The following is a 17,754-nucleotide window of genomic DNA, read 5'->3' as shown; positions in this document are numbered from 1 at the left end:
TATATACACCGCCTCGGCAGCACTCTACCGCCCCTTTCACCCCCTCCCTCCTCTTCAACTTTTTAGTCGTGTCCAGCATGTACGATCCACCACGCATGGCTTCACCGTTGCGCCATGTACAAACATTAATTTGCCCCGACTTTGCCGCTTCTCCGTCATTCAAAAATCATTCCAATACCTTCAATTTTTCCAACTTCATCCAAGCAAACCCCACGAAATTCTTGCATCCAATCATTTTCTCGAATGAGCGAATCTCCCCAAACACTATAAGATCCATTGGACATTTTTGAATATCGCGGTATATATATGTATACATATACGTGTACACAACAACGTTATACACACTTGTTATTCTTCGAACGTGCAATAGACGTTTGTCTCAATGAGATCCTATCTGGGACGAGTTTAAATTGGTGCTATAGAATGGGGCGTACCGTACTATTTGTGGGCTTAAAATAAATGTTCAAGAAAAGTACACTCATCGCTAATAAATACAGATTTGAGAGAGAGAGAGAGAGAGAGAGAGTATTTTGACAAAGCGTGAAAAGAGATTCTTGGTATTATACTGGATCGAGTGAGAAATCAGAAAGCGTTCAGGAGACATCTCTCGAGTCGCTGCAGGTTGAGTCACTTTGACCTCTGGCATTGTTTTGATTTTTTTCTTCTCCAGTGTCTTCTTTAAAATCAGAGTCGTAGTCGGTGAAATTAGTAAACGGTGAGTGACTAGCAGCTCAAATTGTTGATTTGACGAAGATGAACGTTGATAAGGCTTTATGGCCGTGTCTCATCCTGTCCACCAATAGCCATCTCGCTGCCTCTGCACACACACGTACATATATATATATACACACAAATGTGTTCGCTCACCTCGTCTTCATCCAAGCGACGATTGCTGCCCTAAGGCATTTTTCCACTCGAGTGTCTCTTGCTCACTGTAAACACCATTGGATACATCGGTAAACTTACAATAGAGTCCTCTGCACAGACCCTACTGTAATTCTGACGTGTGTCGCTATCGTCATAATACCACAACGTCCTTCAACTTATATGTCCTATTCTCCAAAAATCATAATCTTCTTCTTCCTGTAAACTTTAACTTTCCCAGAAACACTACAACAACATGTGCACAATAATAGTCGTAGCAAGTAATCAACTTAACCATGTTTTTTTAGCTTGCGCTTGCTTGTTATTAATTTTGAAAATATTTACATAGGATCTTTTACAAAGCTTTCCATTTCACAAGACATGTATGAACATTAAAACTATTTACAATCTTTTGAGCTAAAATTGAATAAAGAATAGTTGTTTCTTACTTTTCAAATATTTAAAGAAAGTTTTTTAAATTCATGAATAAATTTTTTGTCGAGTTTGAAAATTTTTTAACTTTTGTTTAAAACGGAAACAATAATTGCAAGGTACTCGCTACACTTAAAAAGTGATTTAAAATTTTACCAATCATATGAAAATGTTTTTATTAAGTGATGTTTTGTACAAAAGAGCCAAGAAACAAACGCGTTTTACGTTCACGCTATATACGCGATTAGCGTAAACTGTAACCAACCTGTAATATGAGATGTCCCAAAGAAAAGCAGCTTGAGTCCTTTTGCTTAGGTATCCAAACTTTCTTATTGCACGATGTTGAGCAAAATCTTCTGAACTTTGTACGTCAATGAAAATGCATGATTAACGTTAATGAGCCATCTTGTTTACAGCCACAAAACCATCAGTAGCTTGTCGTGCTATGATTATTCGTTCACTTGATAATCAAAGGTATCGTTAAAAGGTCCAAGTGCACTTTAGCACTGCTATAAAATTCTCATTGCTTGATTGCACGTAAAAAAGCTGGTATTACACGACTAATATAACCTAAAAACCAACTAAAATCAATTGCAAATAAAAATACCCGCATATACAATTCTTAGAAATAATTGTAATAAAAAATTTGCACAGTCGTATTATTCAGCTATAAGATATTTCTCCCAACAATAAAAACTATTATTCCAATAAGAGGAAATTCTTATATCGTTTGTACTATTATATCTCTCATAACGATAAATTGATGAAACTCGAGGAAATCTCTTATTCCACCGGACGTAAGTCCAAAGAAACGGTGAATCGCTTATCTACAGTGGTTGATTACGAATCACGATGGTCTACGTCTGTAGCTGCGACATTTGCACTAGTTGACTTTTAGTTCTCGTTACCACGCGAGCAATGACAGATGTACTCGTGAGATCGCAGCTTCTAGAGGGGATTGATAATGAAATCGAGAGGCGAAGAAAATGCTTGATTATTTTATTATTATTATTGCAAAGTAGTGTTTAGAATACAAAATGTAAGAGGGATATCGTGATGAAAATTTAATAAAGTGAATTATTCGTTGATATCAGTGAACGCGAGTGACTACGTGGTGCCAATGGTGCTGGCCCCAGTAGTCGGTGCATAATGAAATCGAGGGGCAAAGAAAATTCTTGATTTTTCATAATTATTATGAAAAAAGAAGTGCTTATAATAAAAAATGTGACTGAGAGAGATATCCGGATGGAAGTTTATTAAAGCGAATGATTTGTTGATGACAATGAGGGAGAGCGGCCGCATGGTACCAATGCTGTTGGTCCTAGTATAGTCGGTGCATAATGAAATCGAGAGGCAAAGAAAAAAATGCTTGATTTTTCATAATTATTGTTAAAAAGTAGTGTTTAGAATAGAAAATGTGAATGAGAGAGATACCGGGACGGAGATTTAACAAAGCGAATGATTTGTTGATGACAGTGAGCACGAGCGGCTACATAGTGTCAGTGGTGCTGGTTCTAGTAGTCGGTGCACTAGTGGGGGTCCTCGCCACAGTGTCCCATCATCTTCACCAGCGGCGGTTGCTGCTACACGAGACAGCGTCTGCCTCGATATTGCATCATCATCACCAATACCATCACCATCATCATCATCATCATCATCATCATCATCGGGAGGAGCCGGCGCCGTCTTCGCAGCAGCATCGACTTCTCCTCCAGGAACAGCAGAGCCATCCTGACACGCCGGTAAGTCCCTCGTCTCTTGTTTCAATTTGCAATCAGTGGTGCTCGCGATCAACGATGCTCCAGCTCTCTTGACACATCCGCTCGAGAGAGCAAGCAGTCTGTAGAGTTCCGTCTCGGCAAACGAGGCAAACTTGCGCTTTGGAATTCCCATTTTTTCGCCACTTTTTTCCACCGTCTCGCGTCCCGCGTCTCGCGTCTCGAAGCTCGAAGAAGCTGTGATTTATGTCAGCCTCGTTATTGTCAAGTTTTCCTCTTAGCCTCTCGCTGCAACGTTTCTTTGCATTCTCGACGCGCGAGTCTTTCTTAACATCGGCGCGCGCGCGCGTGTCATAAGAATGTTGATGGCCGGCGGGCGAGAACTCGAAGGGGTGGATGCGCGGGGGACCGGGAGGTAGGAGGCTATGATTTTCCATCTGGCGGCATCGACCTTCGACGAGATTATTATGCGATTCGCGGAACACCCAAGACTGTCTGCAAAAAGAGCCGATATCTAATCTCCGGCGCTGGCACAGCTGCTTCTATCCAAATCATATGCGCGTAGAATGTGCGTATGCATAGTGTGTTTTTTTGCTCCAAGCTTGGAAAACCGGATCACGCCCCTAAACTCGGTCGGGAACGCGAAGCGTTTTGAACTTTGCGCGCCTAAGCTTTTACCCCCCCCCCCCCCCCCATCCTACCACTTATCAAGAGACACGGTAGTGTCTCGACGGCAAGTACATAAAAGTAGGTATAGACGTGTCTATACCGCCGTCCAGGCACTACTGTATCTTATACAGCAAGATTGGCCGTCTCAATGTTTAAATCGATTTTTTTCCGTAAATGAAACACTGTCATGATTTCAGTAAAGCTTTTCTTGAAATGGATTAGAACAAGCTTTTATTTGAGCCCATAAACATCAAAATTGGTTCACGCAATCCAGAGATCTCATAATCTGTTAGCTATATATATAACGAATTTAATTTCTTTCCGTCATCTTCTTCTTCTCCAGCCAGAGTGTATGTCTCGGGCTGAAGTTGGTCGCTAAGAAAAATGACGTCATTTTCACAACGCTTCCAACATAATATACTCAACGATCAAACTATGTATGGTTGTGAACTGTCAATTCGGCGACTATATTGAACTGTGTAAATTGTAATGTGAGGTTATTTTTATTTTAATGCAGTGAGGTTATTCATCGTGTTGCGATATTGCATCTGTTAATTTCTACAATCACAAATAATTCAATTAACAGTGACTGAAGGATTCGCGAATTAGATAAGTATAATATTATATTTTACAATACAGGATGTAGTATATACTTTGTGGTACTTTGTGGTATTTCTTTTTGCAGATAAATTAAGACAGAATATTTTCATATTCATTGATGAGGATAGAGCTGACTGGATTAAATAAAATTAATATTTACAAGTCTGTGCCAATGAGAAATATACTTTCAACAGTAATGTGCATCGGTCATTATCAGGAGGATATTAATTGAAAGAAATTGTTAAGGTACTTAATAATCATATGCTAAACTTTCAGGTATTGAAATCATTAATCAAATGCATGTTTTGCTTTTTGTTTTCTTTAAACTGATATTGATTGTAATTATCCGATAGGTTATATCATATATATATAAACAAATATTTCAGATTAAATTATGGCAATGCTAATTTGAAAGATATGAAACATTCCAAAAAATCTTTATTTACGTAAAATACAAGTTGACCAGTATTTGGATTTGAACAAATTATACGATAGTAGATGTTTACAAAAGATGCGAAGATAACCAAATATTACAGAAGTTAGGTCAACAAGCAATAAAGAAAATGGAGGTGGGGCAAAATCAAATACTGGTAAGTAACTGAGATGTTTCATGTTCCTTCAAATATTTATTTTCTTTGAAGATTAAGATTGTTAAATGATGAATTTGATTTCAGGCTTACGCATAGTGTTATCATTTAGTATTTTACAGTCACTGTGCAAGTTTATTATAGCAAATAGTAATACTTGTGCTTTGACTTAAATACATTTGGTACAATTGAATTAGAAAACCAAGGAAGAAGGTTCGCTCACATACTGACTATTGGAGTTGAATCAAACATTGGGCTTTTCATTCCTGCATTCTGGTATTTGAAACAGGCAAGGATGAAAGCATTGAAAGATTGGCAAAGTAAGAATAAGCCAATATTCAGATAATCGTCATCCATTGCTCAGCCATAATTTAAGGATGAGATTCATTGGATGAAATTCTGTAATATTGAGTTAATAACTGTTGATAGTTTTCCTCTGTTACCTATGCTAGTATTCTAGGCCAAAGGCAGTATACTAGTCGTTGGTATGGATGAAAAAATGCACGGTTACTCTCAATTGAAAGTCAGTCCAAAAATTAATGGTTTCTACTCCATTTTGCAGCACCAGAAATCCGACCAGTTTCAACAGTGTATAGAAATTAGCGAAACGAACATTTGAGGACTCTGGCACAGGAAATGTTATAAGGACGACTCGCTAATATATCTCCTATATCACCTTTGTCAAGAATTAGCAGCATAAATGTGATAGTAACTGGTGCTAAAAAGAAACGTGGTATGCAAAACGACATAGTCAGCTTTGAATATATGCTTGATTGTAGCTTATTCAAAGCTTTGCGAATTGCTTGTCTAGTCTTGCCCCAGTATCAACTCAAGTAGTTGATGAAACTAGTGAAGTCTGGCAAGGTCAGATGGTGGTAAAAGTCAAATGTTGATAAACAGAAAATGTAAATTAATTAAAACATACATTTTACTTAATTATTTTTATATGTTGAAAGTATGTTTATTGATTATGAAAAATTTAATCAAACTTTTATTATAGTGAAACTGAAAACATTAAACAAGTAGCCGGGGCATTAATTATGAAGTTCATTTATGCAGAATGCATTACAAATATCAATAAACTCAATGCGTTGACTGTGATATTTTTTCAATATTAATATATATTATTTTATTAGTTAAGCTCTGCTGTTTCAAAAAACGAGAAGTATGGAAATTTTCTTTAAATTCTGTAGAAAAATTAAAAGAATTATTTAATTTTTTAAATATTATACTCTTACAAAACGTTATGAAATCCCACAAAAAACAGACTTCGCCTGTATAAAAAGGCGGCAAGTACATAAACCATTTAGCATAAATAATATAGTAAAATTATCCAATTAAAAAAAGTAGTGAAATCCAAATATTAGGCAAGTTTATTTTTTCACCTTAGCAAAAGTTAAATTTTTGAAAAAAAAGGAACAACAAAGTTACTTGCCGGGCCCGTAATGTCCATGCACAGTGGGAAATTGAATCGTGTGTGAGATTCAGCTATAGCGTAGTATAGCAAATGTCATGTTAAAATACAGAGTGAAGTTAGCCGAAATACAGCGATTCTATTTCTCACTGTGCATGGACATTACGGGCCCGGCAAGTAACTTTGTTGTTCCTTTTTTTTCAAAAATTTAACTTTTGCTAAGGTGAAAAATACACTTGCCTAATATTTGGATTTCACTACTTTTTTTAATTGGATAATTTTACTATATTATTTATGCTAAATGGTTTATGTACTTGCCGCCTTTTTATACAGGCGAAGTCTGTTTTTTGTGGTATGTTTATACTTTAATTCAACTCTTGGACGTTTTTATTCGATCAACGTTCGAGTCTCCATCGATCTCTTCGATCGTATTGGACGATCCATCGTAGCTATCGCCTGTTAACGGTGAATCAGTATTCGCTCGAGGTAAACACTATACTATATGTATACCGCCTCCGAGACGTCTTGTTAAGCTTAATGTCCATTATACGCAACAATTGAAGTGCCAATCCTCATTAGAGAAGCAGATTTACATTTGCCAACGCGGAACGTAATCCTCGGAAAGCTCCGTCTGTGGCATTGCGCGAGCTGCTTGGACTTTCTCGACTTCCGGGTCAAGGCAGAGCAGAAACTTAAGGCTTGCCCGTCCGAGTGGGAGAAACTGCCGCGAAGCGACGCGACACGACGCGACGCCCCTACTCCACGGTCGACCATTGTTATTCCAAATTGCATTGCAAATTAGATTACATAGTGCATTACCCCCCCTCTTCCAATGAACAGAATGCTTAACGAGAAAAAACCAAGCTTGTAGCAGCTGCACTCTGGTATTCCCCGTTCTTATTCCGTCAAATCATAAAGGAACAGAGCGAAGGGGAAAATTGAAAAATTTCCTTGCATTATTTTCCTATCGTGTAATGGAGAAAATCAAAGTAGCTTCCGAGGGGTGAGAAAAGTTCGACACTGCACCGGCATATGTTGCCAGTTTTATGGGGAACGGAGCGTTGAAAGCTGTATAGGTGAAAGATGTATACGTGAACCCCCTAAAGTGGGGGAGGACGACAATGTCCTTTCGGACCCGGAGGATTGGTCGGATGCGCGTCACGTACTAGCCGGGACGCTCGAAAATTCCATTTTCCACGTTGCAACAGAGGAAAACCGGATATCGATACCGGATACTACGAAGAGACACCGGAACGCGTCCGTGTTGCCCTCGGTGTCCATCTGCAAACCGCCAACCCAATATATCCAGGCCAAACCAGGAATAAAGCTCTTCTGTCATACAACTACCACTGTACGGATCTCTCGACTTTCTCCTTTGTTTCTAACCACCCCCCCCCCTCCCCCTCCCCCTTTTCGCTCCTAAAAGAATTTTAAACTCCCATCCACCTGGCATTGATTCCAGCTATTCCCATATTCGGTACAATGTATTATTCTTCTCTGACACTCGTATTATTCTCAAGAAATCTGTAATATCAAGTACCGTGACATAGTATATACGTGTAGAGTAACGCGTTGTGCAAAATAAGCTGTGATCGGTTTTGATGATTTGCCACTTTTCTCAGTAGGCTTCTTTATTTTTGCCTGGAGTGATTTATGAATATTTTCATTGGTCGTCGACTGATAAAAATGACTACTCTCTATTAGGCCGAGACATGTACTTGATCGCGGTAAACCGGTCCCACTAACTTATGAGCCGTACGCACGCATAGATTAAATGCTCGAAGAACTGGCGCAAAAGGGAACACGATCGCGATAGGGCATAAGCAAAAGCTAGAAGAACCTGCATCGTGGATAAAATGCTGAGTATTTTTTCCACTTACCTGCATGCTTATAAATTTAACCGAGCGATGATATACATATCCATACAATTTTTGTACTTCACGCTGTTTATGTTCGATCAACGTTAATTAAGCTGCGTCATAAGATTTATATATTACTATAAATTATCTCTTCCATCCAATTAGCTTTCAATTAACTTGCACGGTAGAAATATTTTACACGATTTTAATCTCAACTTTGATTTCTCTTGTAAATTCCCTAAGCCAAACCTATAATTAGAATTCTCTATTTTCGATCGTCTGGCTCGAAAATCCTGCCACGCAATCGGTTGACTTAACTTCGTTATGATTGGAAAGTTAAGTCCTGTTACACTCGGTTTCTTCGCAGCATTATGATCGGTTGAAGAAAGTGCAGGAATTATTGTTACACTCTGTATATTTACACGTGTAACACGGCCGTATTTCGTTGCTCGTACTGGGTACATACCGGGAATTTACGTCGTGTAGATTGTAAATGTTGTTTATTTGGAAAAGTTGGGAGAGACGGCGCGATTGTAACGAGTAGCGGAAGCGTAACGAATTTGAAGAATGTAAAAGGAAGGTTCGATAACAGTGAAGAAGCCTTGCCATAGCTCAGTTGGTAAAAGGAAGAGAAAAGAGAAGACAGGTAGAAGAAAAACAATCGCGACAGTCAACGTAACCCGAGACTCGACGTTATCGCGCTAGACATAATATTTACTTTTGCTTCGGCTACCACCAGATTGTCAATCCGACATCCTTACGTACAGAAGGTTATACCCCCGAAAAGTCAAACTTTCAGCTCGGGCAAAAATGCACATGACAATAACAAAGGAATTATATTAACGTGCACCTTTCGGAGAAACCACTCTTTAATATTTCTTTATTTTCATCGTGTAGTCTGCTTCGGAGGAGATTTTTCCGGAGACGAGCAATTTATATTACGGAGAATGAAGATTTTATGCGTCTGTCGTCGGATCCTCGCGACTTTTCTAGCATCGCGTCACCTCTTAGTCGTCAATCATGAAACCGTCGAGTGGAATCTTTTTCAGCCGCTTCTCTCGGTGTATCCATCGCGATTCTCGACGTCGTCGTCGGTAAGAATAATAACCGCGCGGCCTTCGCCAGAATCTTCCGGTGAAGAGCTAGAGACCCTCGGAAGAGCGTCGCGTCGCGTCGTAGAAAGGACGCCAAAGATTCGCCTTGTTTATACTATACATATATAGAATTTCTTTCGTCTCGATACACAGGCGTCTACCGATCGCGCTTCTTCCCAGATTTCGTTGAGTACGCTTAACCGTATACCACCTTTACCACTGTTTTCCATAAACAATATTTCACAACAATTTCCTGCTTCTTTCCTCAGCATCGTTTATTATTACCTCTCGTTCTATATATTCAAAAGTCATACCACCATATTTCCTTGCCAAGAGAATATCTAATGCAATTTTTTAGCGCACGATTTAATAAATTCACTTGCTCCAAAGTTAACGTCGGAGTAAAAGTTGATTTTCTGCCAACGCGGCAAAACCTAATCCTATGAAATTGTAGTTTCATCGTTCTACCGGCATCGTCCTTAGGATTTAGGATCCAAGCTTCGTTCTCAGCACTCGTGATGCTTCGAGGTTAGACGCTGGACGAAAGAATGACCTGATTTGAAATTTATTATGCTTTGGGCGACGCCCAAGCTCGGCGTATCGGCGTGTTGCTGTCGGATCCAGACGGGACGCGCTCGAGGAGGTCGCGAAACAACAACACGGGGGATTCCAAGAGCAGAAAGAAGGATAAATCGTTTTCCCAGTATTTTGTCACCGATGAGAAGTTTGAAAAATATATCTCTCGTAAATTGAAGAGATCGATAAATCGTACAAACGTGCGACTTTTCAAAAGAATAATATTCCATTGATAAAAAGCCGGAAAGCAGAAGGATATTTTGAAAGGAATGATCCAATTGGGTTTCAATTGGTCAAGCGGAGCGTCTGTGGGTATATCGATTAAACAGCGCTTGTTTAATATTAACAATGGCGATAACCCGATCATTTGTATATATATACAAGCGTGGACTCTTATTGAAAGTCTGTGCGGTAGGAAAAAAAGACTATCATGGATTTTAATGAATATTTTATTGGCCAGAGGAGGAAATACACAATATATATATATATGTATACGTGGAATAATTCCAGTGGTTGTTGAAAAAAGAGGAAAAGCGGTTATCGCTGGCTGATAAAGAAAATCGTGGGGAAAATAAGCCATTGTAGTCCACTCGCGTGAGTTACAGCCTTAGGTAAGCAGCCTTGAGACTTTCGTGACTCGCGAGGTATGACGGATTTATAATACGCGAACAAGCCGATATGAATCATCCACGTGCCAGCGTTTATCGTTCCGGCCATTATTATCTTTATTTGCACGATCAATTTTTACTGGCTGCTCCGTGTCGGACGGCTCCCATTAAAAGATTATGACGGGCTCTCGCTATTTTCGAAGCGACTCCGAGCAAAACTTTGCCGTTGCCTATAGAAGGTGTCTAGACGCCTCGGTGAAACCGTACAGTGACGTCACCTAAGCGTGTATCGATGTTGACGCAACGCAACCGTCGAGACGCTTCTCACGTGCTATATACATATATGCACTTTGCGTTTTAACCTCCTTTCAACTCGTTCTTTCTACATGTATATTATTGTAAGTGTTTGTGTAGGTGTGTGTAGTCGTTCCATTCGCACACTCAAAAAATATTCATTCTCGATAACGCGAACGATCGATAAACGTACAATCGCATTAATATACCGTATGGGAATTCGTACGCAACCTGAAAATATGAAAATTTATATTAGTAATTATGCGAATACAGGGTGAAAATAATTATTTCATTGTCGCGTACAAGAATTATTCATTGCTGTCATTTGCAAGTTTAATAACTTTCCGTTGGTCAGAAGTCGGAAAAATAATGATTTTATATTTTCCGGATAAAAATGTCGCGAGAGCTTGATTATTCTCTGGTATTGTTCCCGGTTATCGTACTCGAGTATTGTGTTACGGATTCTACAGAAAAAGTAAAGTGCAATTATTCAGAATTAATATAAGAATCTTTGGTGTAACGGGAATGATAATTAGGTTTATTGACTGGGAAATATGATATAAATAATTAGCAAAGCGAGCACATTGGAGGACGAGGATCGAAGGAAAAGTGAAAGATGGAGAAGTGGAGGGGGATAGGATGAGAAGGGCTGCTTTTTTCATGTCGGCCGCGTCCGGTTTAAGGGCGACCCAGACAAGGCGATTCAAAAAAAAGAAGAAAAGACAAGAAAAAAGGCAGGCTTGTACCACCCACTGCTCACACTACGAAGACCCTCAACCTTCCATCGAGAGCGTCTGGAGGGTTGAATTCGAGCTTGGCACGTGGAAGGCTGAAGCGAGGAGGGAGAGGGAGAGGGAGAGGGAGAGAGAGAGAGAGAGAGAGAGAGAGAGGCGCCTAGGGGGCTGTTTTATTTAAATCGGGCTTCCCGAGGAAAGATGGCCCCTGAGGACCGGGCCTTCTTCTCGAAGGCCAATTTACGAGTATTGTCTTCTCAAAGCTGCTGCTCACTGCTTCTCCTGCTACTGCTGCTTCTCCTTTGCCAAACTTCTCGCACGATCCCATCAGATTTAACACTCTTCCCTTATCAAATTAAAATCGATCCAGCTCTAAGATAATGTCTCATCTTTGATCGATCATTTAATTTCTAAAAATAAAACGAGATAACTGCCTCTCGTTAGATAAGAATATCAGGTTTTTCCAACTAACCCTTCTTCTCTTTCAATAGTCAATTATAACTCTTCTCTTGGACTGATAATACGGTCAATAATTAACAGCCACGCAAATTACGGGGGAGTTGAATTTTGTTTTGACAGAGCACGATGAGGAACACTTGCAGGAAAGGTGTGCAACGTGTGCAAGCAATATGTGGAGCAGAAGGTAATTATTAAGCTGACGAGTGTTTGCGTGTCACGCTGTATCGACTAGCAGTGCTGCCAGGCTTCCCTCCTGGTTTCCTATCTCCCTCCCTTTTCAGCCTGCTCCTCTTTTGGACACACACACACACACACACACACTCTTCGTACTCGACCCTGACCCAACAGTGAGTCTGTCCCACCCTCATCCCTGGCGCACGTCACGTTACTGGCTCTCCCGAGGGGTAGCTAAGCACATAATAACCCTGGTGGCTAGATGTCCACAAAAACCTCTGCCTCCCTTCCACCCCCCCTTTCCCTACTCCCTCAAATCTCCTTCTCTTCAAACTCTGCTCCACACGTGTACACTATAACGTATCATCCACTACAAAAGGCTCCTTTTTACAGCCTTCGTTCACTTCCAATTTAGTTTAATTTTCAGTGTTTTAAGACGAGTTATATATACATTGCTTTCTATTAGCGAAAAGATTCTCGACTCGCAATCTTCAGATTCTTTTATAGTGTCAAAATTTCGAGGGTATAGAATTTGAAGAAGCTGTTTATTAGAAGTGTAAGGGACACTCATAAGCAATGTACACGTGAAAACGTTGATAAAGATAGAATATGGCAGGTGCTTTTATAGGTAATTTTGTAAATAATTTCGTGGCTAATACGACCAGTAATTTAATTCTTCTGATAAAGTCTATCGTGCGCAGAGGAGGCCTCTAATTAACAATTTATGCCACCAACCAATTCTATGTCGATTTAAATTTTACCAAACCGAATGGTATTATTTATATATTTAGAGTAGGACTTGGGACGAGTTGTAAGGCTAATTTTATTTAAGAGAAGATCCATAATAAAGGAAATCCTCGTACAAAATGATTTATTCACTAGGTTTTCCTTGGACTCTGGTAGGCGATCGTTCAACGAATTATAAATGCGAGATGGACCGTACCTCTCACCACATCATGCGGAATATAATCTTTAAAAAATGAAAATGAGCTGAGCAAATAGAGGCAACTAACGCCTTCACCGATCAAACTTGACGAACTCTAGTTTATATACCGAGGATAAGAAACGCGTAGGTAGACCAAAAGGACGCTTATCCGAGTACCCTCTTGCAGTCATGCAATAAAGAATTCGCTTATCCGTGATTATGCCTCGTGCAAGATCCATCAATTATTCTACCTTGATTCTCCTCGTGATTACAGACCACCGTCATTTACCACCCAGAATCCTCGACTTTTCCAGAATTTTCCAACTTGCTATGTAATATTTTCGACGAAACGACTCACGTTTACAATTATCGTCCTTCGATTCACCAAATGTTTAATCTTACGTTAAAGATTCAGAAAAAATTCTTGTATATTCCTACAGACGATTCATTAAGAAGATTAATGTATATAAGAAAATTATTTTCGACAGTAATCGAACAGTGTATATATTTATTATAAAAATTGCTCGGTTATCAATCGTGAGCACTCGAGGTTTTAAAGGAAGTTAAGAATTTTCGGTTGATTCTTATCTAGAATTGAGGTAGGTTGGTGTATATTATCTCTTGACGGATGTCGCCAGGCAAATCGCAAACTCGTCTGGCCGAGTTCCGGTACGCGAGTAGTGAGCAACACGCCCGTGGCCACCCATGGGAATAGAGAGAGGCCGTGCTCGAGCTTCACGAATTTTTTAGATCCCCCTAAAAAATTCAAAAGCTTGCCAAGCCCGATTACGAGGGACGATCCCTGCCTGTCCGCTTAGGCACTCGCGTGCTTCAGCCGATAACCCAATTCTCGCTTTTTCCACTATCCTCTATATCACGTATTTTTTATATAACGTAACCAATACACCAACCCTCATACCCTAGCTTCTCTAATCACTTTTTGCCGGATTCGTTAGGTTTACTCCAAATTTACATCGCATCGACTCTTGTTATTTCCCTCGAAACTCTAACATATCTTGCGTGCAAAATTCGAGACATTATTATTTCTTGTTGTATATGGTAGCTGTTATTCTTATTTCTAGAGTAATGACAGTGTTAGGTGTGTTTTATCGAAATGGAAATCTTCTTTCTGTCCAGGAATAACTCGATAAATAGGAGACTAATGGAAAGGGATGTATTTGGGGGAGCTTTCGCAGCTTTGTTTGAAATAAGCTAAAGTTTGTTTTCGTCGTACTGCTTGGAAGGCGGAAGAAGAAGAAGAAGTAGAAGATGAGCTGGAGAATCGAGAGGGTAGGCAACCCAAGTTACGCCTGGACAATATCGGCTTATAAGATCTCTCGGAGTTGAGACACGAGGAGACGCGAATCCCAGATTTCCGAGAAACCTCTGAGAGCCGTCGAACGAGGGTCCATTCACGTTTCCTCGAGCATGCATACCGGGGAGCAAAGCCGGAGCAAAGATTGATTCTACCGAAGCTCGTTAATGACGCGAGATAAAATATCTTTCGATTAACATTTGCGATCCGAAGAGAGAAGACTATTTTTCATGCTGAATATTGAGAAATGGTTTTTCATATTTTTCATTGATCTCGCTATACCTTGAAGCATATATTTCTCTCCAATAGATATATACAGCTAACCATTATTGCTTTACTCTATATTTTCATTTTTTTACATTTTTATTTTCTTACCGAATCACTAGAATTCTCCAACTTGAATAATTCCTGTTAATTGCTCCACGTGGGAAAATTAACTCAAATTTTCACGCAGTTTGAATACCGTGCAGCTGGCTTGAAAGGAGAAGGGTGTAGAGGAGGGGGGGGGGGGGGGGTGCTAGTATAGTCGGAGCCGCACAGCCGTGAGAAGGTTGGTGCGGTTGAACCAACCGCAAACCACGTCTGCGGTCCTTCCGCCTGCTACTTTTTGGACTTTCCTACACGGTTGCATACCCTCCCCCCTCCCTTACCTAGTCCTCTCATCACCATTTCCCACCCCAATACCTTCCACCCTACGTATTTATCGATTAAAACCCAACGGACAAAGAATTAAATCCCTTCTCTCGGCCACTATAATTATTATAGTATATCGTTATATACGTGTAAACTAATCTATGTTAATTAATTTAATCAGCATGAAGTTGTTGTAAAATTGATTGCAAAGTACCACCATTGTTTTGCTTAGAAAAATCTTGGAAATTTGATCGACTAAAATGAATGAATTAAATTATTGTACGCGTTATAAGGGGTCGACATAGAGTGTATATAAACATTTTACAAGAGACGGAATTATCGAACGTACTAATCGTTTGTTATATTCGTTTAGCGGAAGAACGACGTAGAAAACTTGCAATCATTGCGTCTATGTTAATTTTCGCTAATGTCATATGCGCATTAGTTTCCACATGCGGCAAGCTTTACTCTTCTACCAATATTTACCTACTATTCTTACGCGTTACGACTATGAAGCAATGCTTGGGGACTCTCGATAGTCAGTGTATAGCAACTAATCGTTCGATGCTAGACGCACATCAGTCTCTCTCTCTCTCTCATTTTAAGTTGTATTTTTAAAATTTTACCGCAAAACGCTACTGTCTCGCATGACCTTATACCACAGAAATTATTGGACGAACAGGGAGCTATATATAATTTATAATTAGAAATAGAATCGAATATAGAAAATTTAGTGATCGCTGAGAAAGTCCAACGAGTAAAATATGATTAATATAGGAACCGAGTGCAAAATGATTTCAAATGGAAAAATGTATGAAACGGTGAGAAGTTTTTATCTTGAGAAAGTAATCGGATGATGGTGCATGGCATTGGATTGTTTACTTTGGGTTCAAGGAGAAAGCTGGAGATTTCTCGCGGGCGGCGCGGCGTTCGGTGAGTTTTACGTGCGTCAGACGACGCCAGGAACGTCGCAATCTCGAATGCGTTGCGCCAGCTGAAAATCGCGATGCGCGCGAATATGCCACCGATTTCTCGTGGCGAGTTACACCCGTACAACGCACACGGTTACATAGTTGGAGCGACGAGTCAACACACGAGAGTCACGCGTGTATCGGAGCGTGCAGAGCGTGCAACTACGATGAGCTAGCCGAGCGTAAGCGTACGTGCCCCGCACTCGAACTAAACCAGCTTCCAAACGCTTCTCGCGCACCTTTCAACCTTGCGAAACTCCCTTGGGACCACGGTAAAACGCACGTTTCTCGCAAAAATTAGTCATCGCTGTCTCCAAAACGATCACGTTTCTTTCTACGAGCAACCGAGGAATCCTCACGAATCTTCCTTGGGGATGAAGAGAATAATGGTTGAGTCATTTTTTTAAGCTGTTTTTCCTACAGCCATTGGATAGGGATGATGATGGTAATGGTGAGGGATATGTTTGTTTAAATATATTCAAAGAGGTTGATATATATTAAATATCAGCTGATAATCTGCAAATGAAACAAACATTCTTCGCAAAAATTAATCATGCATTTCTATGGAACACATAGGAAAAGTCACGAATTTTCTTTCGGACTGTGCAAAATATAATAGTTGAACCATTTTTAAAGTCGTTTATCAGAAATGGAATTGATTAATGATGATGATGAGTATGAGAGACGTCGGTATGTTTACTGAAAAAAATTCAGAGGGGTCGATGCTTACTTTTCAGTACAATCAGTTATCGAGCCTGAAGCTTATACAGGGGTGGATTCCGAGAGTTGATACGATCCAGAGATGAGTTTATCCGCTGTGGAAACATACTGGAATAGAGCAGAGAGCTGCATTTTTAGTACTTAATGCGATTCCCCCAACGCAAAAAGGGGTAGAATACGTGGCATACGGATTCCCGACGACACTTAAACGACGGTGCGCTGTGCTTTTATGGAGACCTAGCCCAACAACCTCGACCCAGTCCCTGACGAGGCCACGACCCGAAAATCAGGCTAACTGGGTCCCAACCTCGACCTCTTCCACGGCCACGCATCCTCTTCACCTGGGTCCCTTGATTCTAACACTCGACAATTTTTTCTAATTATAAATAAAGATTCTTACACATGCAAAGCCTGAAGAACTCCTTGAAATTCTCTAATGTTTTCTATATTTATTCTCAATATCCATCGCAAGTATTTTATCAAAATTCTCAACCTTTGAACAAGCACTGTAGGAAATGTACCCTATCTGATTAGAAAATTAGAATTTAAAAAAAATACTATCAAATGTTAGAAATGAAATTTCTGATGATTATCTGTATATATATATATTATATCAGCGTGAAACGTTTGGTTAATCAAGCGTTGCGTGAAACTTGATGTCGTCATTGGCACATTTCCCCTGTGTCTCTGAGATTTAGCATCCAGCAGGTAAAGAGGCCAGAGCAGGCAGGCAGGCAGCATCAAGGGAAATCACGATTAGAACGCAGGTCGCTAAACCTGTTCACGAATGTATGGAATTTTTGCAATGTTGAAAAAGACTGGGATCGGGTATAGCATCTATAGAAGCGCTTAAAACTCTCTGCAAAGGCAGTGCGCAGTCGAACGGCGATGCTGGTTGGTAAACGGATTGCAGGTGGCAAGATTACAATATCTCATGCTGCTAAAAAATTCATCTCTATTCATGAGAGGTAAAGAAGCTCAGCCGCAATAAGCTCGTAGCGTGCCACGATTCTGAATCAAGTTGACGCTGTCGAAAACTGGCCTGGACCCTCCTCGAGTAGCTGTTCCGCTTTTTACGCGCTGTTAAAAGTCTTGAAAACGAACTGGT

The 17,754-nt window shown here is 40.0% G+C and overlaps 1 protein-coding gene across 1 annotated transcript in view; it reads left to right on the top strand.

Annotated features, from left to right (window-relative positions):
- Positions 1 to 17,754, top strand: part of LOC136773811 (uncharacterized) — a 77,284-nt gene that overhangs the window by 20,502 nt on the left and 39,028 nt on the right. Inside the window, exon 3 of the mRNA XM_066727722.1 lies at positions 2,773 to 3,038. Coding sequence (XP_066583819.1) covers positions 2,773 to 3,038 — 266 coding nt within the window. The remainder of the gene's footprint in view (positions 1 to 2,772; positions 3,039 to 17,754) is intronic.

The sequence above is a fragment of the Prorops nasuta genome, unplaced genomic scaffold, assembly GCF_024137725.1.
Source record: "Prorops nasuta isolate Cenicafe-Biocafe unplaced genomic scaffold, Cenicafe_Pnas_1.2 PNAS00005, whole genome shotgun sequence".
NCBI classification, from domain to species: domain Eukaryota; kingdom Metazoa; phylum Arthropoda; class Insecta; order Hymenoptera; family Bethylidae; genus Prorops; species Prorops nasuta.
The sequence above is the reverse complement of the archived record's forward strand: the minus strand, read 5'-3'. Positions and strand labels throughout refer to the sequence as shown.